General features: G+C 40.6%; 2 protein-coding genes across 6 annotated transcripts in view; both read left to right on the forward strand.

Moving 5' to 3' along the window:
- Positions 1 to 13591: 13591 nt before the first annotated feature.
- Positions 13592 to 18208, forward strand: RANBP6 (RAN binding protein 6). 3 transcript variants are annotated; one of them, XM_065908148.1, is made up of 2 exons: positions 13592 to 13806; positions 14863 to 18208. In XM_065908148.1, the coding sequence occupies exons 1-2, from the start codon at positions 13612 to 13614 to the stop codon at positions 16927 to 16929; spliced, it is 2262 nt and encodes a 753-aa protein (XP_065764220.1). In that variant the 5' UTR covers positions 13592 to 13611; the 3' UTR covers positions 16930 to 18208. The 3 variants fall into 3 exon arrangements, with proteins under 3 accessions (XP_065764220.1, XP_065764222.1, XP_065764219.1); XM_065908150.1 differs by having other exon boundaries at positions 13592 to 13747; positions 14863 to 15077; XM_065908147.1 differs by having other exon boundaries at positions 13592 to 18208.
- A 234-nt stretch (positions 18209 to 18442) lies between these two features.
- Positions 18443 to 25830, forward strand: part of BRD10 (bromodomain containing 10) — a 105192-nt gene continuing 97804 nt past the window's right edge. For all 3 annotated transcript variants that reach the window (XM_065907717.1, XM_065907716.1, XM_065907718.1), the window contains exon 1: positions 18443 to 21268. In XM_065907717.1, the coding sequence (XP_065763789.1) occupies positions 20685 to 21268 (584 nt within the window). In that variant the 5' untranslated portion in view covers positions 18443 to 20684. The remainder of the gene's footprint in view (positions 21269 to 25830) is intronic.

The raw sequence follows: 25830 nt of genomic DNA on the forward strand, positions 1-25830 counted from the left end.
GGTCTTACATTTAGGTCTTTAATCCATTTTGAGTTTATCTTTGTGAATGGCGTTAAGAAGTATTCTAATTTCATTCTTTTACACATATTTACAGCTGTTCTTAACATGCCAAATAACTCTTTAGCACTCTGATGAAGCTTTGGATGCCTTCCCAGATTAATATTTGTAAATACACAAAATACAGTACCTAGAATTACAAACAGAACTACTCATGTGAAAATACTGTTGTATTTTTATGCAGGAAGCCAGAGTAGGAGACTAGGAACATGAAATTATGTTCCCTTCAGAAGCAACTCTTCTCTCTTATTCTTGTGATTGTGGGTTGTAATTTTAGTTGTGTTTGCAGGTAGGTCTTTAAGTATCATATAATGGTTTTTCCTTAATCTTTATGAATATTTATATGCTTTATAATATGAATGAGTAGGATTGTAGTCTGAACAGTGAAAAAAATGTTGGGTTTTATATCCAGGTCCTCTAAATACTTGAAATTTAGTTACCCTTGCCAAGAAGAAAGGATGGATTTCACAGGGTGCTTCTGAAGGGGTGGCCTTGGAGAATAAGGGGTCACCCTGTGTGCCTTCATGAGACCCATGAAGTGAGGCAGGCTGAGCAGTTGATGCTCTGATACAGCTTTGCTGGGTGATTCTGCTCAGAATTAATTTGTTGCTTACAGGGCTATTGAAGTAACTCTAGGTACCATTAGAAGTCATTGTGAGGACTCTGATGCCAGTCAGAGGGGAGGCTATTGGTCAGTTTCTTGGAGGTTCAGAGCCAAATGCTAACATCACACAGGTGCAAACTCATAATGGAATCACAGTACTTATTATTTTAGAAAAGGCTGTGTATATATATATATGTTGTGTGTGTGTGCACCTATGTATATTCATGTGTGGTTAGAGGATGGTGACTTATCTTTTTTTGTTTGTGTCATTGAGTGTATTTTTAGTGCTTGTTTTGTTAGGCATTGCGCTACTATGGCAGGTTTAAATTTTAGACCCCAACTAAGGATATATCAGAAAGAAAATAATTGTATTTAATCGAATTAAGTTAGAGTCTACTCCAAAAATATATATTACTTTTTAATCAGGAGGAAAATAAATTTTAAAAATCTCTATGCCCATATTGCTCAGTCATTATTGAACCTCTCTCTGTATCAGACATCTGGAGCCCCACTTCACATTCCCAAACCTTCAACTCCAACGGCTGTGCAAATAGGTTCCTGCAGGCTTCCTCTCTCTTAGCATGAAAGCACCTCCCCTCAAGATGTGCCTACTTTTCCTCACTTCCTGCCTCAGGGCTTCTCTGATTCCTTGTTGTAAGTGCCCATAGGTGCCTGCTCAGCTCTCATATATACATGAAAACAAGAGAGGTTTATGTCCCAACTGATTACAGGCAGGAGTAGAAGAATAAATGCTTCTTCCTCTTTCTCCTAGTCCTTACTGGGGGAACAATTCTGATTTGAACCCATGCCAGTAACCAGCTCAATAATACAACCTGATATTGATTTCCCCTCACTCTCTGTGCTGAACTCCTACTCCATGGGATTATGTCTCAGATTACCTATGCCCCAGTTTTTTTCTCAAACTGTCATCTCAAGGAAATATAAACCAAAGACACACTCCCATCCAACTAAGTTATACAGAAGGTTCAATGGGGCTTATAAAGAACAAAGTAAATAGAAAAACCACTCCAGGCTTTGGTTGCACCACCAACTGGATGCTCATTACTTGAACTCAAATAGTCCCTTGGAAGTTTGCAAGTATGGAAGCATGCCCCTTTCGAGCACAGTATATTTACAGATCTGGGAATCAGGTACTAGCATGTAGGCTCATCTATGCGGAGATTCAACCTCCAGAAGAACAGTAGTTCCCTCATCCTAAAGGAATATCCTCCATCCTTTCCTTAATTTGGGCAGAAATGTCCACTTCCTCTCTGATCCTATTTCATTCCGTATAAGAATACCCACTCCCCTCCCACACCACTCATACCTAAAACCATCTCCTTGATGAGTTTAAGCTTTCACAAAACACAAGAAAAGCAACTTTGTTTTCAAACAACAGCTTTCTTCCTTATAATAACTCCCAAGGAAGGGATGCACAAATGACCTTCTTGGAAAATGAAGAAAGGGAAAAAATAGGGGAAAAAACCCCACATGAATTAATGTCACAAAACAAATTTCTACATTTATATTTTGTCTCATTTGGATGTTACAATTACCCAGTGAACCAAGTCTTATTATTCCCCATTGAAGATGAGCAGATGGCTTGAAGTTTTAGTAATTCTCCCTAGAGTCTCAACGTGGTGAAGCACAAAGTTGAATCTAGCTCTGTCTACCTTCCAAGTCTTTTCCAGTATTAGTGCTGTGTTATCGGGATGAACAGTTTTGTTTTGATTTTTGGCCTTCAATCCTCAATTTCTGTTTTCTTTATCACAAAAAGAATCTTGCTTAATTGAATGTTCTTCTATTTGTCATTGCTATCTCTCATTTGTCTTATTTTATAGAATTAATCTTCACAGGGGGACTGTATTGACTAGACATATTTCAAAAAATTAATTCGTGCTGCTTTAGATGGATCTTGACATGCAAATATAAATAGAAAAGCACTTACACAATCTGGACCAGCCATGGAATTTCTGCAGTTGTCACTCATCACAAATGCCAAAACAGAATCTGGAAACCTCTCCCACAAGCTGGAGGGAGATTCCTTACAGGCATAGATTTAAGCAGCTGGAAAATATAATTTTATGAATCTTTCCAGATCTTCCCTGAGTCTGAATGTTTTTAATGGACAGATGCAAGCTGTGTGGGAAGCTGGAGTCTTCTACCACAGCAGTAGTGGGACTGGATACCACTAATCCTAGAGTACTGGCTCTGGTTTAAGCATTGTGGTTTATGCAGCAGCTGTGAACTGTGTTACAAGGCTCCAGCTAGGACTTTTCCTGGCTCTGAAGCTTCAATCACTATACAGTTGGCTCTAGGTGATCTCTGTGGAGATGCAGACATGCTCAGGAGCCTAAAGCCTTGACCAGGCCATCACTTTCCCCATTTTTGATACAAGTAATACAGAAATATATTGCTATAAATATTTAAACCACACAGAAATGTATGGGTAAAAAGTAACCACTGGGGGGGAAAAAGAAGTAACCACTATAACAAATTGGTATATACACTAAACCCTTTCCTACACATGTTTTATACACACATGCAGAAGGCAATGGCATCCCACTCCAGAACTCTTGCCTGGAAAATCCCATGGATGGAGGAGCCTGGTAGGCTACTCCAGGGGGTCACTAAGAGTCAGACACGACTGAGTGACTTCACTTTCACTTTTCACTTTCATGCATTGGAGAAGGAAATGGCAACCCACTCCAGTGTTCTTGCCTGGAGAATCCCAGGGGTGGGGAAGCCTGGTGGGCTGCCATCTATGGGGTCACACAGAGTCGGACAGGACTGAAGCAACTTAGCAGCAGCAGGTGTTTTACAAAATAAAATTGAACCAATGACACCAAACCCTGCCTTTTTCACCTTAGAGTATAGTTAATGGATTGTCGCCACTGTGGGTTCCTGTTTCTAATCTCAACTGAAGAAAAGTTTGCAATTCTTTTTTTTCCCGTTTCAATTCCTAAAATTATCTTTGTTCAACGAGCCACTCCTCACTCCCATGGCTTCTCCAAAACCTTTGACTTTTTTCTCAAACCCTCACTGCTGTACTTAAGACCAATGGTCTCACCAAGAAAATAGAGACCATGATGATCTTTATTCATCTTTATTCATCATTCATTCATCTTTAAAAAAAGAAAAGTCCTTCAATCACTGCCTACCTACCATCACAACTGCAAGCTTACCTCAGGTGCATTCTCTTCCAGGCTCTCCTTCTTTGCAATAGAAGCGTCATTCTTTTCCTTAAAATCTACCCCTCTACTTGTACATTCCCACACCAGGGATGGTGTGAGAGCTAAAAAGTCTAAGTTCCAGTCTTGTTCTGCACTTCCGAGCTGTATGATCTCAGACAAGTTACCTAAGTTCTCTGATCCTAGGAAAGGGTCTGTGCTCATTGTCAGTGAATGATTTATAATGAAACTAATCTAAAAGGTTTTTTTCTATTGTCTTCTAAGAACACTCAATTGGTGATAGACAGGGAAGCCTGGCATGCTGCAGTCCATGGGGGTTGCAAACAGTTGGACATGACTGAATGACTGAACTGAAAACTTAAAGAACGTTCACTGGTCTAGTCATTATTCTGTCTCTTAGTATAATATTTTCTTCAATTTTGTCAATATATCATTTTCTTCATTTAAAAAAAATGCCCAGGTAAAAGACCAAGAAAGTGCCCACAAACATAGAATGTTGTACTAAATTTCTATGTAAATCAACATCTTTAAAATAAATTAGAAACCTTAGAAACTTTACAGGAAAACAGAAAAGAACCCAAAGAACCTAGACCTATATTTTCTCATCAGTCTGTCACTTTATTGTTATTAAAACAATAACCAGGATGGAGGAATAATAGGAAACCTACTGTAATGCAGTTGACTACTATTTCTGTAAAAGTTTTCCATTAAATGACTCCCAAAACTGTAGCATGGGAATTTGGAAAGGACCCTTAAGAAGGTTCACCTAGTCCAAAGCACAGAGTAGCTCTTTCTAATATTGTTGACATAGTTATCATGGTAGGGAGAAAATTCCACATGCAATTCTATCTAGATGATTCTTTTCTTAAAATAGGATTTAAATTCCCTGAGGAAATCTGTTGTCTTGGGTGCTTCATTTTCAAAGAAAGAAACTTTTGCTTGCGAAGTCTCCAGGAGAATGAACTTTAAAAAAGAAAAAAACTTTCTCTTATATTTAAGTTTGTTGTGTTGGCTAATCTCTAGGAGATTTTGTGGTAGGTTTCTGCTGTCCATGACTTGTGATAGCTTGAGACTCTAAGATGTCTCATCTAAGGTGCTAGTATCATTGATAGTAGAGTCTACTGTTGAAAGATTGGATTATCCAGAGATTCACCTGCTATGGGGTCTCATGCAAAACTCGCCACATGCTTTTATGCATAACATTCCTCTCCCCATGAGGTTTCACCACTTTTCTGAGAACTGAGACTTTCACTATGTGCCTTTAAGCTTAAGGCGCTTTCTTTCATGCCACATCTCCCCATAGATTCAGGTAGGAAGCTATGGTGCATAAGTGAGTCTGGATGTCCTTAATGGAAGTAAAGTCTGGGAGCAGTTCCCTCACTCCTGTCCAGGATATGTGCTGCTGCCATCTAACCCCACCTGTGTGACCCTGGGCCAAGACACAGACTTCAGATGCCTTGTTTTCATAGCCACAGCCTAAGGGGAAAGACTGCAATTAAACAGACATCTAAGGGCTGACTGTAATCCTCTTCAGAGACCCCAGAGGACTATTTTTCTCCTTTCCTCTGTCATGCTTCAGAGCACAAGATCCCAGATTTTACAATACTCTAAGGTATGTTTATGGGCCTCCCAGGTGGCTCAGTGGTAAAGAATCCGCTTGCTAATGTAGGATATGTAGATTCGATCCCTTGGACAGGAATATCCCATCGAGGAAGAAATGGAAACTCAGAAGCAGAAGAACTATACAAAAAAGATTTTCATGATCCAGATAACCGAAATGGTGTGATCACTCACCTAGATCCAGACATCCTGGAATGCGAAGTCAAGTGGGCCTTAGGAAGCATTACTACAAACAAAGCTAGTGGAGGTGATGGAACTCCAGCTGAGCTATTTCAAATCTTAAAAGATGATGCTGTGGAAGTGCTGCATTCAATATGCCAGCAAATTGGGGAAACTCAGAAGTGGCCACAGGACTGGAAAAGGTCAATTTTCATTCCAATCCCAAAGAAAGGCAATGCCAAAGAATGCTCAAATTACCACACAATCACACTCATCCTCACATGCTAGCAAAGTAGTGCTCAATATTCTCCAAGGGAGGCTTCAGTAGTACTTGAACTGAGAACGTCCAGATGTTAAAGCTGGACTTCAAAAAGGCAGAGGAATCAGAGATCAAATTGCCAACATCCACTGGGTCATAGAAAAAGCAAGAGAGTTCCAGAAGAACATCTACGTCTGCTTTATTAACTATGCCAAAACCTTTGACTGTGTGGATCACAACAAACTATGGAAAATTTTTGAAGAGATGGGAATACCAGACCGTCTTACCTGCCTCCTGAGAAACCTGTATGCAGGTCAAGAAACTATAGTTAGAGCCAGACATGGAACAACAGACTGGTTCCAAATCAGGAAAGGAGGATGTCAAGGCTGTATATTGTCACCCTGCTTATTTAACTTATATGCAGAGTACATCATGTGAAATGTCAGACTGGATGAATCACAACCTGGAATCAAGATTGCTAGGAGAAATATCAATAACCTTAGATACACAGATGACACCACCTTTATGGCAGAGAGTGAAAAGGAACTAAAGAGCCTCTTGATGAAAGGGAAAGAGGAGAGTGAAAAAGCTGGCTTAAAACTCAACATTCAGAAAACTAAGATCATGGCATGTGGTCCCATCACTTCATGGCAAATAGATGGGGAAACAATGCAAACAGTGACAGACTTTATTTTCTTGGGCTCCAAAATCACTGCAGATGGTGACTGCAGCCATGAAATTAAAAGATACTTGCTCCTTGGAAGAAAAGCTATGACAAACCTAGACAGTGTATTAAAAAGCAGAGATATTTCTTTACCAGCAAAGGTTCATATAGTCAAAACTATGGTTTTTCCAGTAGTCATGTACAATGTGAGAGTTGGACCGTAAAGAAGACTGAGCGCCGAAGAATTGATGCTTTCAAACTGTTGTGCTGGAGAAGACTCTTGAGAGTCCCTTGGACAGCAAGATTAAACCAGTCAATCCTAAAGGAAATTAATCCAATGAATATTCATTGGAAGGACTGATGCCGAAGCTCCAATATTTTTGCCACTTGATGCAAAGAACCAACTCATTGGAAAAGACCCTGACACTGGGAAAGATTGAGAGCATGAGGAAAAAGGGGTGACAGAGATGGCATCATTGTCCCAATGGACATGAGTTTGAGCAAACTCCAGGAGTTGGTGAAGGACAGGGAAGCCTGGCATGCTGCAGTCCATGAGAGAGTTGGACATGACTTAGCGACTGAACAACAACAACAATTACATGTAAATTATACCTTAGTAAACCTGATTTGAAATAAAAATACTTTATAGTTGTGCTTCCTATTGCATCACTTAATGCCTGATGTATGAATGAGCTAAGGTCCAGGTAGAAAAATGGAAACCACACTAAGTATTTCAAGAGGAGATTTAAGAGATTGGTTACATAGGTGTGAGAGACCTGAAAGAGTGAATAAAGGACACTGATGTAACAAAAAATGGTAACTGAATGACATGCTACCATCCCTAAAGCTGAAGGAACAAAATGGAACTGGCATCTTTGAGCTCAGAGCTCCAGGTGAAACCTCAGAGGAATGAGTGCCCCCAGGCTACTGTGGGTATCTCTGCAGAGGCAGGAAGTGATGAGATTAAGAGGAAATTACTGTCACCAGGAGGATGGGCCACTGCTGGGGCAATCCAGACAAGAAAAGAAAAAACAAGAAGGAGCAATCTCTTTTCTGTCTCTTTTCTAGCCTCCAGTCTCTAGCGGCTCCTATTGGTGGAAACTCTCAGGGACCAAGCCAAGAAAGGAGAAATTTTGCTTCCAGAGCCTAACCTCAGCATCAGAGAACAAATTAGAGAAAATAAGAATGTGAAATCAAAAGATAACACATAAATGACACTTCTGGTTTATCCCATTTTTAATAATACTAAGATTAATCAGGAACGTCAGGTGGTTTCAGCCTAATTCTTCTATTATCAAATCCCAATCAATGTTTCATTTAAAGGTTTTAGCATCCACTGGTTATTGCTGCCTACATTCATTATTTAATTTGTGTTACAACACAGCTATTTTCTGATTTTAGCATTTTTGTGCAGTTTTTATATGGAATTCTTTTTTTTTTTTAGGAGATTTATTTATTTATTTATTATTTTTTATTTTTCAGTGGGTTTTGTCATACATTGATATGAATCAGCCATAGAGTTACACGTATTCCCCATCCCGGTCCCCTATATGGAATTCTATAAAGAATGTGAATAACTGTTAGGTTATCCTGAAATACAGTTTATACAGGAAAGGCAGAAAAAACCTTGATTATTATTAATTTTCAGTTGCTGACCTAGCATCCAAAGATGATCAATGAGTTGTGACTTTTGTTAGTATTAGACACTTGGAACTTTTGCTGACTATATTTAAAGTGTTTTTAATTCATCAAAAGCATTCTTCTTTCTGATATTCTGATTGTTTTAATTTAGGTCGGTGGGAGCCTTCATAGTATTTTTTGTTTTCTATACTTTTATTTATTATGGATTATTCTTGCAAAAATGTCAAGAATGTCCAATTTATTTCTACCTCCTCCCACTTGATTCTAAATCTCTCAGATCTTGGAAGAAATTTGCAACTTATTTTTCACCTTTCTTCACTTAGCAAGGTGCTAATAAATACTTGAATTGTCCACTTCTGAGCCACCTTACACCTTGTGGAAATATTTTTAAATGGCCTCTCAACAGTGCAAACAAACTTAAAATCCAATTTTAATTACAAAGTTTAATAAAGTTGTTTAACCAAATCTTCAAGTCCAGTCTTGAAATCTTGAATATTATGTGTGTTTCTTGGTGGAGGCGGGGAGGAAATAACAGTGCAAAAGGTAAATAGAATTGAATTATGCAATCTAGAGAGGAAGTACCTTAAGATTTTAAATCTGTGCATGTTCTTCTAAACTAAGAATATAAATATTTTTCCTAAAATGAATTCTGTTTAGCTCTTACTTATGTAACAATGACTGTCACTGTGGAGTGTGGGAGCAACTAGAGAACAAAAATATGGATTTGGGGACTCATCTTCTTAAGGAAGACACACTCCAGTATTCTTGGGCTTCCCTTGTGGCTTAACTGGTAAATAATCTGCCTGCAATGCGGGAGACCTGGGCTCGATCCCTGGGTTGGGAAGATTCCCCTGGAGAACGGAAAGGCTACCCTATCCAGTATTCTGGCCTAGAAAATTCCATAGACTATAGTTCATGGGGTCCCAAAGAGTTGGACACAACTTTCACTTTTGCTTTCACTGGATACTGGAGAGTTTTGATAAGACTGGGAGTAACTCCATCTTTGTTCATAAAATGTCACTGAGTACCTACCACCTGGTACATAGCCAGGACTTCCCTTGTGGCTCAGACAGTGAATATGTGTGAAATCCAAAGACCTGGGTTCGACCCCTGGATTGGGAAGGTCCCCTGGAGAAGGGAATGGCAACCCACTCTTGTATTCTTGCCTGGAAAATTCCATGGACAGAGGAGCTGTTGGGTTACAGTCCATGTGGTCACAAAGATTTGGACATGACTGAGGGATTAACACTTTCATTTGTTAGGGAATTCTTCTAGAAAGAGTTAGCAGTCTTGGTCTGCATTAATACTGTTCTTTCCTCGTGTGTAGGTAAAGAAATAGGTAAATTACAGCATCTCCAACCAGACACCCAGGTCAATACTTGGGGAGATTTCCTAGGCTTCTCTTTCCTGTGTAAGGTGTTATTGATATGACTTCTTTCGACCTATCCAGTCCTTGCCCTCTTTTCTTTCCTTCCACCACTGCAATGATTTAGACTTTCAGTTTAACTGAACTAAGGTTGTGTGTGTGCTCAGTCCTGTCCAACTGTTTGTGACCCTATGGACTGTAGCCTGCCAGGAACCTCTGGTCCATGAAAATATCCAAGCATGAATGCTGGAGCAGGTTATCATTTTCTACTCCAAGGGATCTTACCGACCCAGGGATCAAACTCATGTTCCTTACATCTCCTGCATTGGCAGGTGGGTTCTTTACCACTCTGCCACCTGGAAAGCCCTAAATGCCTCCAGTCTTCACACTTCAGTTTTTGCATTGCTATCAAAGTAATATTTCTAAATGTGGATCATTTCACAGCCTTTGATTAAAATCCTTAAACTGCTCCTCTTTACCTTTGGGAGGAAAAAGCCAAATTTCTTAAAATGGAATATGAGACCCTTCATGATCTGTCTTCTATAGAACTTTTGTCTTCCTCCTTCCTGCTTCCTATGTCATCCCCAAGACCCCTCAAGTCACATACCCAATGCTCCAGCAAGAAATACTGGCAGAACTCACCACACTAGGCTCTAAGACCTTTCCACATTTGAACACAGCTGTTCCTTTTACTTAGAAATTTCTTCTCTTTATTCAAAAGTCAGCCCTGGTATCACCACCTTTGGGAAGCCTTGCCTGATTTCCCTTAGCTGCCTCCACAACCTCATGTGGTTGCATCACCACAGTGATCACTACACTATATGGCATTTACTGTCTCTCCTTGGCATCCTCATGTATTTAATCTTTATCCCCAGCACACAGCACCATACTTGAGTATACCCTCAATGAATGTATGCTGAGAAAATAAATGAATAACTGCGTAATCTTTTTTTTGTAGTTTATTTAACATGTATTTTACAATAATTTTGTATTGATGTCTTGCCTGATATTAATCAATATATGAGAACACATTGTGTTACATCTCAGTTTTTTTTACGAGCACAAAATCAAAAATATATTTACAAGCTTTCAGGAGGCACATACATTGGCGCTAAACAAGGTGATAACGTGTAAAATAGTATTTTTAAGTATTTAATTACTTCAAACATCTCAGTATGGAAATGAGAGCATTTTCTTTTTTTCTTAACCATGTTTTTATTCTGAGTTAGATCCCAGCAGGTGAAACTGATTGCTCTCTTCCAATGATCTTGGCTCAAAAGACAAATACAGCTGCCGATGTCTTCATCGTATTCACTGATAACGAGACCTTTGCTGGAAATGTCCATCCTGCTATCGCTCTTCTAGGGTTGTTAAAATGATTGTTATTGTTTAGTCACTAAGTCATGTCCGACTCTTGTGATTCCTCAGACTGTAGTCATCCAGACTCCTCTGTCCGTGGGATTTTCCAGGCAAGAATACTGGAGTGGGTTGCCATTTCCTTCTCCAATAACTGCGTAATCTTAACCCAGCATTTTCCAAGCATTTTTTACAGAATGGTTCTACCAACTCACTTATACTACCACCAAAAGTATCATTGAGTTTCCTATTACTCCATATTTTCACTATCACTTGATAGTCTTAGACTTAAAACATTGTATTCGGCCTGTGGTGGTATCTCACCCTAGTTTTTGTGTCTTTAATACGCTAATAGATATGGTTTTAAGACAAGCTTTTTCCCCCCAACATGTTATACTTACTAAGATTTTCTGAAAGAGCGAATGCAAAGTCCCTATAGTTAGACTTTTTCAAAGAATGGTGGGAAAGCCATTGACTCTGGAGCAAGATGCAGAACTGTAGTCAAGACCTTGGAATCAGAACGAAAATTTATCTCAGCAGTGGTTCTCAAATTTTTGTATTCACATGAAAACCAAGTGTCCTTGTTAAAATTGAACATTCTTGGGTTGTATCACCCAGAAATTCTGATTCAGTAGTTCAGAGACTGAGCCCTAATATCTACATTTTAAAATAAGATTCTCAAGTGATTCTGATGCAGTTGACTTTCAGTCCACAGAATAAAAAGCACTGTTTAGAGAATAAGGTTTCTTCCTAAACGAGCATTTGCTGTTGTTTTTGTTGTTGTTTAGTCACTAAGTCGTGTCTGACTCTTTGTGACTCTGTTGACTGTAGCCCACCAGGCTCCTTTGTCCATTGGATTTCCCAGGCAAGAATACTGGAGTGAGTTGCCATTTCCTTTTCAAAGGGATCTTCCTGACCCAGGGATCAAATCTTCATCTCCTGCATTGGCAGGTGGATTCTTTACTGATGAACAAAATTAGAGAAGTTTAAAATATACCCTGCAATAAGCGAAAACCTCTGATTGTGTTGCAAAATCAAGAGTAATTATGGGGAAGTGGTATGGTGAAAGAGCATTGGTGCTGCTTTCAGAAGAGGTGGATTTGAGACTCAGGGTGTGTCATCTTAGGCAAATCCCTTAACCATCCTGAGTTTCCATTTTTCACCTAAAATTAGTATTAAACCTATCCTACCAACCTTGCAAACCTGTGTAATGGTTAAAATGATAGAGTGGGAAGGCCCATACAAAAGTAAGATCTAATCATTGTTAAAGTAATGATGACTGTTTTTTTTTAATGTATTATTTTATTTATGTATTTTGCTGTTTATTTTTGGCTGTGCTGGGTCTCTGTTACTGTGCAGACTTTTCTCTCATTGCACCAAGCAGGGTCTACTCTTTGTTGCAGTGGGCAGGCTTTTCATTGAACTGGCTTCTATTGTCGCAGAGCACTAGGCTCTAGGACACACAGGCTTTAGTAGTTGTGACTTGTGTGCTCAGTAGTTGCAGTTCCTGTTTACCCGGCTATAGAGCACAGGCTCAATAGTTGTGGCACGAGGGCTTAGTTGCTCCACAGCATGTGGCATCTTCTAGGACCAGGGATCAAAATTGTGCCTCCTGCATTGGCAGGTGGATTATTTACCGCTGAGCCTGGGTAATTAATAAGCCTGGTAATTCCAGGGAAGCAACCCTTCCTGAATTAAATAAACAATATTTAGCCTCAGGAGCATTTATTTCTCAGAATAACCTCAGTTGCTCTCTACGAAAAGGAAAACTGTAAAAACATTTCATGTTTGCAAAGAAAATCTTGAGTGACAAGACCAGGGATTCAAATCAATTTTGAGACAACACCAGGATTCTAATCTTACTAACCCACGTCACTTTTCATCATACATTACTCAAATACATTTCTCATTCTTTATTATAATCCACAGAGCAAGTGATTCCGACACACACCTGAATCTGAGCACCTCCGCTCTACTGCATTAGGTGTAATAGTGTAATCGTTGTCTTTATCTTTTATTGTACTTATTTGATAAAAAGCTTTATTGAGGCATTATTCACCAATGCTTACAATTCGCCACTCTAAATTGTACAATTCAATGGTTTGAGTATAATCACAGAGTTGTGCAGTTACCTCCACTATCAATTTCACATTTTCATCACCCAGAAAGAACTTCCCGGACAGCAGTCATTCTGTATTCTCCCTTCCCCTCAGCCATTGCCAAACACTAATCTACTTTCTGTATGGATTTTCCACTTAAGACCTTTCATATAAAGGGAAACATATGACATGTAGCCTTTTGTGATTGTCTTCTTTCATTAGCAGATTTTCACGGACTACGCTCTCTTTTAAAATTATCAGTGTATCAACCGTAGATATAGTTAAAGAAATAAGACGAAACAACCCATAATCCCATTCTAATAGTCATTATCATACTTTTATTTTTTCCCCTCTGTAGGTGCATTTTCATCTTATTGGAAAACAGATGGAGAGCGACCCTCGCTCCCACCACGACCCCACGAATCCCGCGCCACCGGACTCCCAACGTCCCAAAGCCCGGGCCAAGGGGAGCCTTGGCAAGGGAGGAAAAAACGGCCCCGCCCCGCCCCTCCCCGCCGGCGCCTCACTGACGTCACTGCTCCGGGACGCAGACCCCCGCCCTCCTTCCCCGTCGCGGTTGCTTTGACAGAACGCGATGGCGGCGTCCGGGTCTGCCGGAGTACCGGCGACCGTGTCGGGAAAGCAAGAGTTTTACCAGCTTCTGAAGAACCTGATCAATCCAAGCTGTATGGTGCGGCGGCAGGCAGAGGAAATCTATGAAAATATCCCAGGTCTGTGTAAGACTACATTCCTCTTAGATGCCGTCAGAAATAGAAGAGCGGGTTATGAGGTGAGACAAATGGCTGCCGCCCTGCTACGACGGCTTTTGTCCTCTGGGTTTGAGGAAGTCTATCCAAATCTGCCTTCTGATGTTCAGAGGGACGTCAAGATTGAACTGATACTGGCTGTTAAGTTAGAAACACATGCTAGTATGAGGAAAAAACTTTGTGACATTTTTGCAGTGCTGGCCAGAAATTTGATAGATGAGGATGGCACTAACCACTGGCCTGAAGGTCTGAAGTTCCTTGTTGATTCAATCTACTCTAAAAATGTGGTTCTATGGGAAGTTGCACTTCACGTTTTCTGGCACTTTCCGGGGATTTTTGGGAACCAGGAGCGGCACGATTTGGATATCATCAAACGGTTGTTGGACCAGTGTATTCAAGATCAAGAACATCCAGCAATCAGGACATTATCTGCTAGAGCTGCAGCTGCATTTGTACTTGCTAATGAGAATAATATTGGTCTTTTCAAAGACTTTGCAGACTTGCTTCCTGGAATCTTACAGGCTGTGAATGATTCATGCTACCAGGATGATGATTCAGTGCTAGAATCCCTTGTGGAGATTGCAGATACTGTACCTAAATATTTGGGTCCTTATTTAGAAGATACTCTGCAACTGAGTCTAAAGTTATGTGGAGACTCTAGACTTAGTAATCTGCAACGCCAGCTGGCACTTGAAGTAATAGTGACCTTGTCTGAAACTGCCACCCCAATGTTGAAAAAACATACAAATATTATTGCACAGGCAGTTCCTCATATATTAGCAATGATGGTTGATCTACAAGATGACGAGGACTGGGTAAATGCTGATGAAATGGAAGAAGATGATTTTGACAGCAATGCAGTTGCTGCTGAGAGTGCATTAGACAGACTGGCTTGTGGGCTCGGTGGAAAACTTGTTTTACCAATGACTAAGGAGCATATCATGCAGATGCTACAGAGCCCTGACTGGAAATACCGACATGCTGGATTAATGGCCTTATCTGCTATTGGAGAAGGATGCCATCAGCAAATGGAATCAATTTTAGATGAAACAGTTAACTCTGTTTTGCTTTTTCTTCAGGATCCTCATCCAAGGGTGAGGGCAGCAGCCTGTACTACACTTGGACAGATGGCTACAGATTTTGCACCTAACTTCCAAAAGAAATTCCATGAAACTGTGATTGCAGCTCTGTTGCGTACTATGGAAAATCAAGGTAATCAGCGTGTACAGTCACATGCAGCTTCTGCACTTATTATTTTTATTGAAGACTGCCCCAAATCATTGCTGGTTCTATATTTGGATAGTATGGTAAGAAATCTACATTCCATCTTGGTGATTAAACTTCAAGAGTTGATTCGAAATGGAACTAAGTTGGCCTTAGAACAGCTTGTGACAACCATTGCCTCAGTTGCAGATACAATAGAAGAAAAATTTGTACCATACTATGATATATTTATGCCCTCACTAAAGCATACTGTTGAGCTTGCTGTTCAAAAGGAACTCAAACTTCTGAAAGGAAAGACTATTGAATGCATTAGCCATGTTGGTCTTGCTGTTGGTAAGGAAAAATTTATGCAAGATGCATCAAATGTGATGCAGTTATTGTTGAAGACACAATCAGACTTAAATAATATGGAAGATGATGACCCTCAGACCTCTTACATGGTTTCAGCATGGGCTAGAATGTGTAAAATTCTTGGAAGTGATTTTCAACAGTACCTTCCACTGGTTATTGAGCCTCTTATTAAGACTGCTTCAGCTAAACCTGACGTTGCTCTCTTAGACACACAAGACGTGGAGAATATGAGTGATGATGATGGATGGCAATTTGTAAATCTTGGAGACCAGCAAAGTTTTGGAATTAAAACTTCAGGACTTGAAGCAAAAGCAACTGCTTGCCAGATGTTGGTTTATTATGCTAAGGAGTTAAGAGAAGGATTTGTGGACTATACAGAACAAGTTGTAAAACTGATGGTTCCTTTATTGAAATTTTATTTCCATGACAATGTTCGAGTGGCAGCTGCAGAGTCCTTGCCTTTTCTCCTGGAATGTGCAAGAATTCGTGGGCCAGAGTACCTTGCACAGATGTGGCAATACATATGTGATCCCTTAATCAAGGCTATTGGGACGGAACCTGATACAGATGTACTCTCAGAAATAATGAATTCTTTTGCAAAATCCATTGAAGTAATGGGAGATGGGTGCCTTAATGATGAACACTTGGAAGAACTGGGAGAAATACTGAAAGCAAAACTTGAAGGGCACTTTAAAAACCAAGAACTAAGACAGGTTAAAAGACAGGAAGAAAACTATGATCAACAGGTTGAAATGTCTCTGCAAGATGAGGATGAATGTGATGTTTATATTCTGACCAAAGTATCAGATATTTTGCACTCATTATTTAGTACTTACAAGGAAAAGATTTTACCGTGGTTTGAACAGCTACTTCCATTAATTGTAAATCTAATTTGTTCTAATAGGCCATGGCCAGACAGACAGTGGGGATTGTGCATATTTGATGATATCATAGAGCACTGCAGTCCAACCTCATTTAAATATGTTGAATATTTTCGGTGGCCAATGCTCCTAAATATGCGAGACAACAACCCTGAAGTCAGGCAAGCTGCTGCTTATGGCCTGGGTGTTATGGCACAGTTTGGTGGAGATGATTATCGTTCTTTATGTTCAGAAGCTGTTCCGCTGCTGGTAAAAGTTATTAAGTGTGCAAATTCCAAAACCAAAAAAAATGTCATTGCTACAGAGAACTGTATCTCAGCAGTAGGGAAGATTTTGAGGTTTAAGCCTAACTGTGTAAATGTAGATGAAGTTCTTCCACATTGGTTGTCATGGCTTCCATTGCATGAGGATAAAGAGGAAGCTATTCAGACTTTGAGTTTTCTCTGTGACTTAATTGAAAGTAACCACCCCATTGTACTTGGTCCAAATAATTCCAATCTTCCAAAAATAATTAGTATAATTGCAGAAGGAAAAATTAATGAGACTATTAACTATGAAGATCCTTGTGCCAAACGCCTAGCTAATGTTGTACGTCAGGTACAGACTTCTGAAGAATTATGGTTGGAATGCATTTCCCATCTTGATGATGAGCAGCAGGAAGCCTTACAGGAATTGCTAAATTTTGCTTGAAGCACTTTAATATTACTTGAATGTCATCCCCCATAAAAGTAACTCCAAATAAGTGTTGTGAGTGGATTCCATTATGATTGAGAGATCTGTTCTCTCCCTGCTAAGCAGTTTATATTCCTTCCCAGTGTTTCTCCATGATTAGTCAGTGTTATAGCCTCTGTTTACCTCGCATGTTTTATCAAACACAGACCTTGGTGATAACCTGTGCTTCTGTTGTCTTAAAATGTTTGTCACCTATTCTCTATTTGATGTGAAGTATGTACGTTGTTGCTATTTGTCTAAAATCCTGATGCTGGGCAAGCAGTGTGCTTGGTGTTCAGGGTGTCATGCTGCCTAACACAAGATGTTAAGAGTGCACAAAGATGGGATAGAAGAACTTCCAGGACAAACTCTTTGGAATTGTGAATGAAGAATATAGTGGCAGGCTTATTCCTCTATGATACTCCTAGTTTTCAGAGTAATGGGAGGATACTGGTATTGGAAAGGAGTTTTGAGATACTGCAGAGGATGTGGTGAGTTTTCTCCATAATCAAAGAACTTTTTAATAATGTCCTCCTGAGGCTGAGACATATCCATATTCTAGTTCCCAAGGTGTCCAGCTGATAGTTAAGAGAACTTTAAAATCTTGGCCAGATCAGCCTGTCTTTTTTAACTTATCCAGGATCACAGGACTCTTCAAGGACTCTTAAGGACCACAGTTACTGTAAAGGGTATCCTGGTACATCTAACATTGGTAGCATATAATGTACTGTAATACAGTATTTGACAAAGAGTAAATGATTATTTGTGGGAGTCAATCACTGTTAGGTGTTTGAGAAGAATATTGCATTGTGTGTGTATGTCATTTTTCCCTGCAAAGCGTTCAACAAGAGAAGCCCTGATTCAAAATGGGGCTTAAATTTCTATTTTGAAGAAACTCTTAGTTGTATAGTAGCATTAAAGAGAATTCAATTGTGGTCATGAAAGGGAAGCAAAATTAATCTTTAAACATGAAAAAGAAAACAGCTTTGAGACAACCATTGATTTAGCAGTAAGCGTGGATTCTAAGAAAACAGTTCTATAAATCTGGGGTTACTTATATTAATTACAATGTTGGTCTTTAATCTCAGGCTTTTTGTAGGGTAGAAAAAAAAGCTTTCTACTCAGCAAATTATTTATCCAGAATTTAAGAACAAATACATCTGTCACGGATTTCCTGGGGCTGTTATGAGTACTGTGTATGTAAAGTATTTAGTGAGTACTTAAGACCTAGTAAGTGCTTAATAAACGGTAGCTGTTACTACTGTTGGTGTTTGTACCTCTTCTGTGTTCTCTTTTATGGTCTGGAATTCCTTTTACATTAAAATTTGTTTCCCCTCCTACTAGTTCATGAGCAGGACATCTAGGCCACTATGGACAGAGATATGAAATTTAGATTTTAAATATGTAATTCCTATACATTCCCTGCAATTATTTATTGTTAATGAAGGGGAAAAAAAGAAAAGGACATTGTTGGGGTATAGTCATAATTTTAATAAGATTAAATTTAAAAGTATAAATGAATAAATAGGAAAACCCCACCACAAAGTATCAATAGAGGTTTTCTATGGACGGTCTGATTGAAAGGCAGTTTTTCTTCTCATTTATCTGTACTTCCTAAAAGCTCAAAGACCTAATTCTACTTTCATAATAGTTAAGATAGAAGTTAAGATAGAAGTATAGTCCATGGGGTCCCAAAGAGTCCACAGGGCTGAGCGACTTTCACTCATGGGCTCTGAGAGAGAATGCTGTAAATGCCTAATAAATTACAAATGTCTGATGAGGTAAGAGAAGATCTAGATAAACTAGATGATGGGTGTGTGTTTGTGTGGGGGGGTTGTCAATACTCTAAAACCTTAAAAGCGCTGCCATTCAACTCTTACCTAAGACTGCTATCTAACATACTGGACCCCTCTCTCCCCTGCCCCCCAAAAAAGGAAAAAGCTTTTTAGTTTTGAATTTTATCAGTGCTTTAAAGGTCCACACTGATGGGAAGTAAAACAGTCTGAAGAGTCAAAATATCCCAATCATTTTGTTATGCATCTTTACTTTTAAAATGTTTACTTTCTAAAATTTTGATTTTGTATTCAAGTAATTCCACGTTTCAAGCAAGAGCGTCCTGTGTAAGCAGAAAAAGGAATATGTGCATCTTTGAAAAAGAACATGAGAAAATAGTAATATCTGCATTAAGGAACCGTTACTTTCTCCTCATTTTTAAGCAATATGTCAACTAATGGAATGATAACCTCACTTCTTGGACATTCCCTAAACAGTAATTTTAAAATGTGAGATTGAAAGGTCATGCTAACGACTGTTAAATGCTGCAGTTCTGATTTGAAATATTTGAAGACTAAGTCCCAAGGACTTTAAATAAGGTTCCATTCCCTTCCTTTACTCTTCTTAGCAGATGTCAAAAATTGAGAAGGTGGGGATGTTTCTTCATTTTAACGGAAAACATGGGATTAATTTCCAAAATAGGAACTGATGTTAAGACTTGGGGACAGGAGTTTTAGAAATTCGAGTTCTACACATCTTTTTCTTTTGCATGTGAACATATGTTCCAATTAGTCGAGTTCTTGAACCTTTCTAAACTTTACAAAATGCCAATTCTACGTTGAAAAAATAGCAGTCACGGGGGGGAGGCAGTGTGCAAAGGGAAATTTTTAACAATAGGATAGGATTTACACTCGATGTCTACTTACAATTCACTTTCCATCAACGAAAGTTGTCTAGCAAGCGCCTGCAGGATTAATTTTAGCGCTAACTGGTGTCTCGCGGAACAACTATCCTCTTAGCACAGCCCACTTCTAAAACCCTTTCAACCTCCCACTCAGGAGGTGGCGAGCAAAGCCCGGCGGCCGCTTTGCTTCTCTCTTCACTCCGCCCCTTCCAGTTGGCTACAAACTGATGACATCATTGCTCCGCGCAACCTACCAGGCCTCAGGGTCTGAAGCTGAGACGAAGTCCTGGCTTTCACGTAGCGGTACGTGAGGTGGGGGTGGTGGTGTTCTACTACGCATGCCCACCGTCGACGGCGACGGTGCCTCTTTCTTTGCTTTTTTCCACAGCTCGCCCCAACCTGGAGAGCCGGGGCAGGGGGGGGGGGCTGAGTGCCCTCCCCCTTCTCTCCCGGCCCCTCCTCTTCCCCCCGCCCAGTAGGGCTTCTAACTGACAGTTGTCGCCAGGCCCCGTCCGCGCGCCGCCTCCTCCTGCCTGGGTCCCCCGCAGGTAGAGAGGGGCGGGAGGGGGTGTGAGGGAGAGGAGGAGGAGGAGGAGCCCGAGCCGCGGTGGCCCGGCGTTTCGGCGCCCTCCGGGGAGGCTAGAGAAGAAGCCCACTTTCCTCCTCGCCCCCTCCCTGCCTTCAGGCCGGCCCGGGAGGGGGTGGGGCGCGGAGACCAAGCCAGGCCTGGCGGGTTAAGAGCGGCCGGGCGGGGCGCGGAGGGGTGAGGCAGGCTAGGGCCGTGCGCGCGCGCCGCCGCCGGGGGGAGGGGAGAGGAGGGCACCTAGGCTCTCCTCTTCTCTCCCCCCTCCCCCGCGCCCCATGTAACCCCGCCCCGCTGGCGGCAAGCTCGAGACCCCCGCGCGCACCGAGCCGAGCCGGCGGCTGAGGAGAGCGAGGCCCGATGCGGCTGAGGCTGCGCGGCGCCCCTGAGCCCTGAGGAAGCGGTCCGCGCTCACGCGTGCCCCGGCGCCTCGAGCGGCCCCTGCACACCGCCCAACCTGGGCCTGCCGGAGGCATGAGCGCGCCCGGGAAGCCGGGGGAGATGGAGCCGGCTGGAGAAGAGGAGCGGCCGCCGGCGGCGGCCGAGGAAGAGGACGACGACGAGTTGGTGGCAGCGGCCCCGGCCTCACGGCCAGCCCGAAGGAGTGCCTCCTCGAGGGAGGACGCGGACGACGACGAAGAGGAGGAGGCGATGGTGGTTGGGGGCGGTGGCTGCAAGGAGCAGGAGCTGACCTACGAGCTGCAGCAGGGCTACCGCATCCTGGGCGAGTTCCTGCAGGAGAAGCACCGAGGCCTCACCGCCCCATTCCTCCAGCCCTTGGGGGGCGTTGCCACCAGGGAAGAGGAGGCGGCCGAGGGGCCGCGCGGCGGAGGCCGGGGCAGTCGCGCCCTCCCGCAGCAGCCCGGTCAGGGCATGTGTCTGCTGAAGATGGAGGAGAAGTTCGCCAGCGGCCAGTACGGGGGCATCACCGAGTTCGTGGCGGACTTCAGGTTGATGCTGGAGACGTGCTACCGCCAGCATGGAGTGGACCACTGGATCTCCAAACAGGGCCAGAAGCTGGAGATGATGCTGGAGCAGAAGTTGGCGCTTCTTTCTCGGTGAGTGAGCCCAGTTCCCGGCGGGACTGACGGACTGACACAAACACACCCTCGCACGTGTCCGAGGATGGGTTGGGCCAGGGGCCGGGGGGCGTCGCTGATAGGTGCTGAGTCAGAACCCCGGGAGGAGGAGCAGTGCTGGGCGGGGGCCCGCAGGGGTGTGGTGGGTGTGGGCCGAAAGAACCCCACGCCCAGGCGGGAAAGAACCCGAGGAGAAAGCCGAGAACCGAGCGCTGAAGAGCAGGTAAAGTTTGTGGAAGTAAAGTGAAAAGGTGCCCGTAGGAAGAATTACAGGAGTAGGGAGAGAAAAAGTTTTAGTGGGATGGAAGTTGGCTTTGCAACTTTTATTAGACAGTTTTGGCAAGAAAATTTTAAACGTTTTTGGAATGAAATATCATTAGAAATTTATTTTGGCGCTTGTAAAAGGTGGTTTCAAACTTAAGGTTATATCGTTTTAGTATTCAGCTCGGTTATTGGAGATGTATAGTGTTATTAAGTGGTTAACAGTTACTGTGGCATATTCTTGGTTTTTTCTCTCAGCTTCATCTGAGAGGACTGAATTTTTGTATTAACACAAACATTTTAATACGCTTAGGATGTTGGTGTTCATTCTCCCAGAAGTCATAGGCAGGTCAGGTAGCTCGACGCTCTCGTGCACTCTAGGTAGGTGGGTGAGAGGGTGAGTGGGTGTGTGCGCACTCGGTACACTCCAGGTGGGGGGGTGTGCTTGGTCGCTCAGTCGTGTCCGACTCTTCGCGATGCCATTGACTGTACCCCGCCCGGTCCTCTGTCCATGGGGATTCTTCAGGCAATGCTGGAGTGGGTTGCCTTGCCCTCCTCACACTTTAGGTATACTCCACCCGTATATCTACTCAATTATTTTTCCTTTGTAAGAAGTGATAATGTAACACAGGAGGCTACCAAAATAAACATTAATTTATATCTCTGTGATTGATAGGAGTCAGTTGAATTTTTCTAGCGGAAATTCGTCAGGAATAAAAAAGTAATTGAAAGTTGTTGGAAATTGTGGTTGAAAGTGATCCAGTTGTTTGACCCTTTACTAGTGGAAGTGAACTTGCAAATCACTCTACCTTTTTGGCCTCAGTTTCCTCATCTATAAAATGAGGATAATGACAGTACCTGATTAATGGGGTTGCTGTTTATTAAATGCATTAATAAATGTAAAGTCGAATGTGCCAGTCCCATATAGTTAGCTCAAGATAAGTTTTAACCATTATAATACTAGTAGTGGTAGTTGAATAAAATGAATATTCTCATATCTGAAACTGGGACGTGTGCGAGTACTTTTATCCAAAAGTACCTGAAAAGTTGTGTTAACTTTTCTGTCCTTGATTTATAATTGTAATTTTAAAATAATCTAATCTGTCGCTGGCTTCCAGTTATGCTGTTTTCGAGACTACCAGTGACTTTCACTGAAAACAATGGTTAACTTAGTGCTTCACTCATTAGGGCGGCTCTGTTTAAGGAACCTCTTCTTGAATCTTTTTCTAATAGTGAATTATTTGGTAATAGAATAATTCACAAATTTGTATATTACTTTTAATACTTTAGTGGTGTTTTATTTGTGTAGTGTGTTTGTTACCCTTGTCTTCACAGTGTTTCATAGCTACGACTCACATAGGAAACAGTCCATTCACTTTATTTTAAGTAGTAAAGTATATTCCAAGTTGATGTCACAAGATTTTAGATGTGGAAGAAGCTAAAGAGTTTATCTAGTCCAAGCATCTAGTTTTACAGATTAGAAACAGGGATTTAGGGAATTCCCTTGTGGTCCAGTAGCTAAGACTCTGTGCTACTGATACAGGGGGGCTGGGTTTGATCCCTGGTTAGGGAACTAGATCCCACATGCCACAACTAAGACTCTATGCAGCCAAATAAATAAAAATAAATGTTTAAAAAAAAGAAACAGGGATTTAGAATGAGGCTATGATCTAACAGCATCCATACTTAAAATATTCTTTTGTTTATAAACATAATAATGTATTTCTGATGTTCTTAGTCCAGGAGAGAGAAAATTCTTGCAGTTTAGTAGTAAATAGTAACATGATGATCTCAAAGAGATAATTAAGGCTCTTTGAGTCCCTCACTTTTTTTTGTATTTGATATGTACAAACATTTTGTAAATAATAGGTTCGACAAACCACAGTTGTAGATCTAGGAAATCATTTCTTTTTCTGTACTAACCTAAAATCCGAGTCATTACTAATTAAATGCTTTGAGTGAGCACCACTTCAAGAAAAGCGTAGATTATGACTATTTAGTATGCAGTTAGGATATATAGATGCTCCGGAACAATACTCTATTATAGTAGGCTGTCCATGTGACTATGATTTTCAGCAAATAGATGATTCAGATACTTTATTTCTAAATAAGTGATATGTCATATTTTAGTAATAAAAAACACTTAGATATTAAATTTGTTCTCTTTTGTCTTCTCATATGTATTTGTAAGATACTGAATTAACCTTTATTTTCAAATTTGGAGAATTTTACAGCTGCTTCATATATTACTGAGCAAGAAATGAGGTACATCAGATAGAGAGGGTGTCACATTATTGCAGAGCAGTCCAGTAGCATGTACCTTGGGCAGATTGTATAACTTGAATCTCAGTGTTTTCATCTGTGCTTTGAAAGTATTGATTGCACAAATGTGTGTCTTTCAGAACTAGACATTCAGATATCAAAAGAGAGGTTTTCTACTCTTTTAAGTGGTATATAGTTGAGTAGGGGAAAAGACACTTAAAAACATTGATGATTCTACAATATAATGGAGTTAAAAGGTATAGAGAAGCTTATATTTGAACTATTTCTTAAAGAAGTTGAAGATTGCTTCTGGATTTTCTTAGAGGGTTTGAGAGAAACATTCCAGAATATTGAACTACAGTGAATGCAAGGCATGGGATAGCAAGGTGTTTCTGGGAACTACAGGTACTTCCTCTGGCTACAGTATGGTCTCCAGAATAGTGTCTGCTTCTCAGCAGTTATGCAGGATGATCAACTGGGGAGAAGAAAGAAAACATTACAACTTTAGTATATTTTATTTTTATTTTATCCTGTTAACATTTCTAAATTTTTTGGTTTGTGTCTTGTGTTTATGATAGCACTACATGTATATGATCTACAAATGACATTTTATCATAATGTAATTATATTAGTAATGTATAACAATATGTTTTATATATATAATATTTGTGATAGAACTACGACTAAGACTAGCATATCTAGTCTCATAGTTACATATTTTAGAAAGGATCTCATTTATGTATTTGAGGCAACTGAGGGCTTCCCAGATGGCGCTAATGGTAAAGAATCCACCTGCCAGTGCAGGATATGGTTCAATCTCTGGGCTGGGAAGATCCTCTGGAGTAGGAAATGGCAACCCACTCCAGTGTTCTTGCCTGGAAAATCCAATGGATAGAGGAGCCTGGTGGGCTACAGTCCATGGGGTCACAGAGAGTCAGACTTAACACGCCCACACACCCACGAGGGAAATAGCAATTAGCATTAAAGAATAGGGAGAAAATCATCTAATAAGTGGAAAGGAATAGAAAATACTTAATAGGAAGTTATGCCTACTAAGAATTTTTGCCTCTTCTGAATTTTAAATTATATTTTTGAATGCTTTTAAATTTTAAAGTATTTTTGAAAGCTTTAAGAATGTTGCCATGTAGTTTTAATAAGTTATAATTACAGAGTAGGCATCACTAGTGACCCCAACAGAGCTGAATTTGAAGTTTTAGTTTTGGCCATTTAAAATAATATTTTGGTGAAAATAAGCTTGAACATGATATATCCTTGTTAATTTCTGAGTTAAGTTGCTGTTAAAGAGAGGCACATATAATGGGTTATTTTTTTTAAAAGGCTCCCTTAAAATATAGGTAAAGATAACTTAGTTTTGTAATTGCTTTTTAGTCAGACATGAACATACAAAAGCATCATTATGAAGTCTCAGAAATTTAAAAACAGAGGTTTCCAAGTACAAGTAGTAAGTGAACTACATATGGATTTTGACCATTGATTTTAATCTCCTTCTTAGTTAAATTTGAAATTTGTTGGCTTGCTTATTCTCGGCTAAGATCAAAACCCAGAAATTAACTGAGGATTTTAACAAGGCGTTTCTTATTCCCTAGTAGTTCAACTCCCACTGGAATGTGTAATTCTATCTTTTTTATGTAAATCTTTAAAAATTGATACCTTTGGTAATAGAATCTGGGTTTACTTCTTGTTCAGAATTATAGAATGTTAGTGCTTGATATGCCATGTAGTTCAATTTATTATAGTTGCCATTCTTTTAAAAAAAAAAGTGCTATTTAAGAAGATTTAGAAAATGTTTTAAGTGCAGTGATAAAAGGATGAAGGAAGGATTTCAACTAACAAGACATTTTTTGAGCTCCTGCTTTGTTCTGTGACTTAAGGGACAGTTTTGGCCCAAGAGGTTTGCATTCACAGTTATGGTAAAGGGTTAAAATATGTTAAAACTGATTTTCAGACGTGATCCATTGTCAAAACACCTGGAAGTCATGGGGCTGTTTACAGTGCAT

The sequence above is a fragment of the Muntiacus reevesi genome, chromosome 17 (assembly GCF_963930625.1).
Source record: "Muntiacus reevesi chromosome 17, mMunRee1.1, whole genome shotgun sequence".
Taxonomy (NCBI): domain Eukaryota; kingdom Metazoa; phylum Chordata; class Mammalia; order Artiodactyla; family Cervidae; genus Muntiacus; species Muntiacus reevesi.

Excerpts from the sequence above, each read along its gene's own strand:
- RANBP6 (XM_065908147.1), top strand. The coding sequence starts at position 13,612 with ATGGCGGCGTCCGGGTCTGCCGGAGTACCGGCGACCGTGTCGGGAAAG.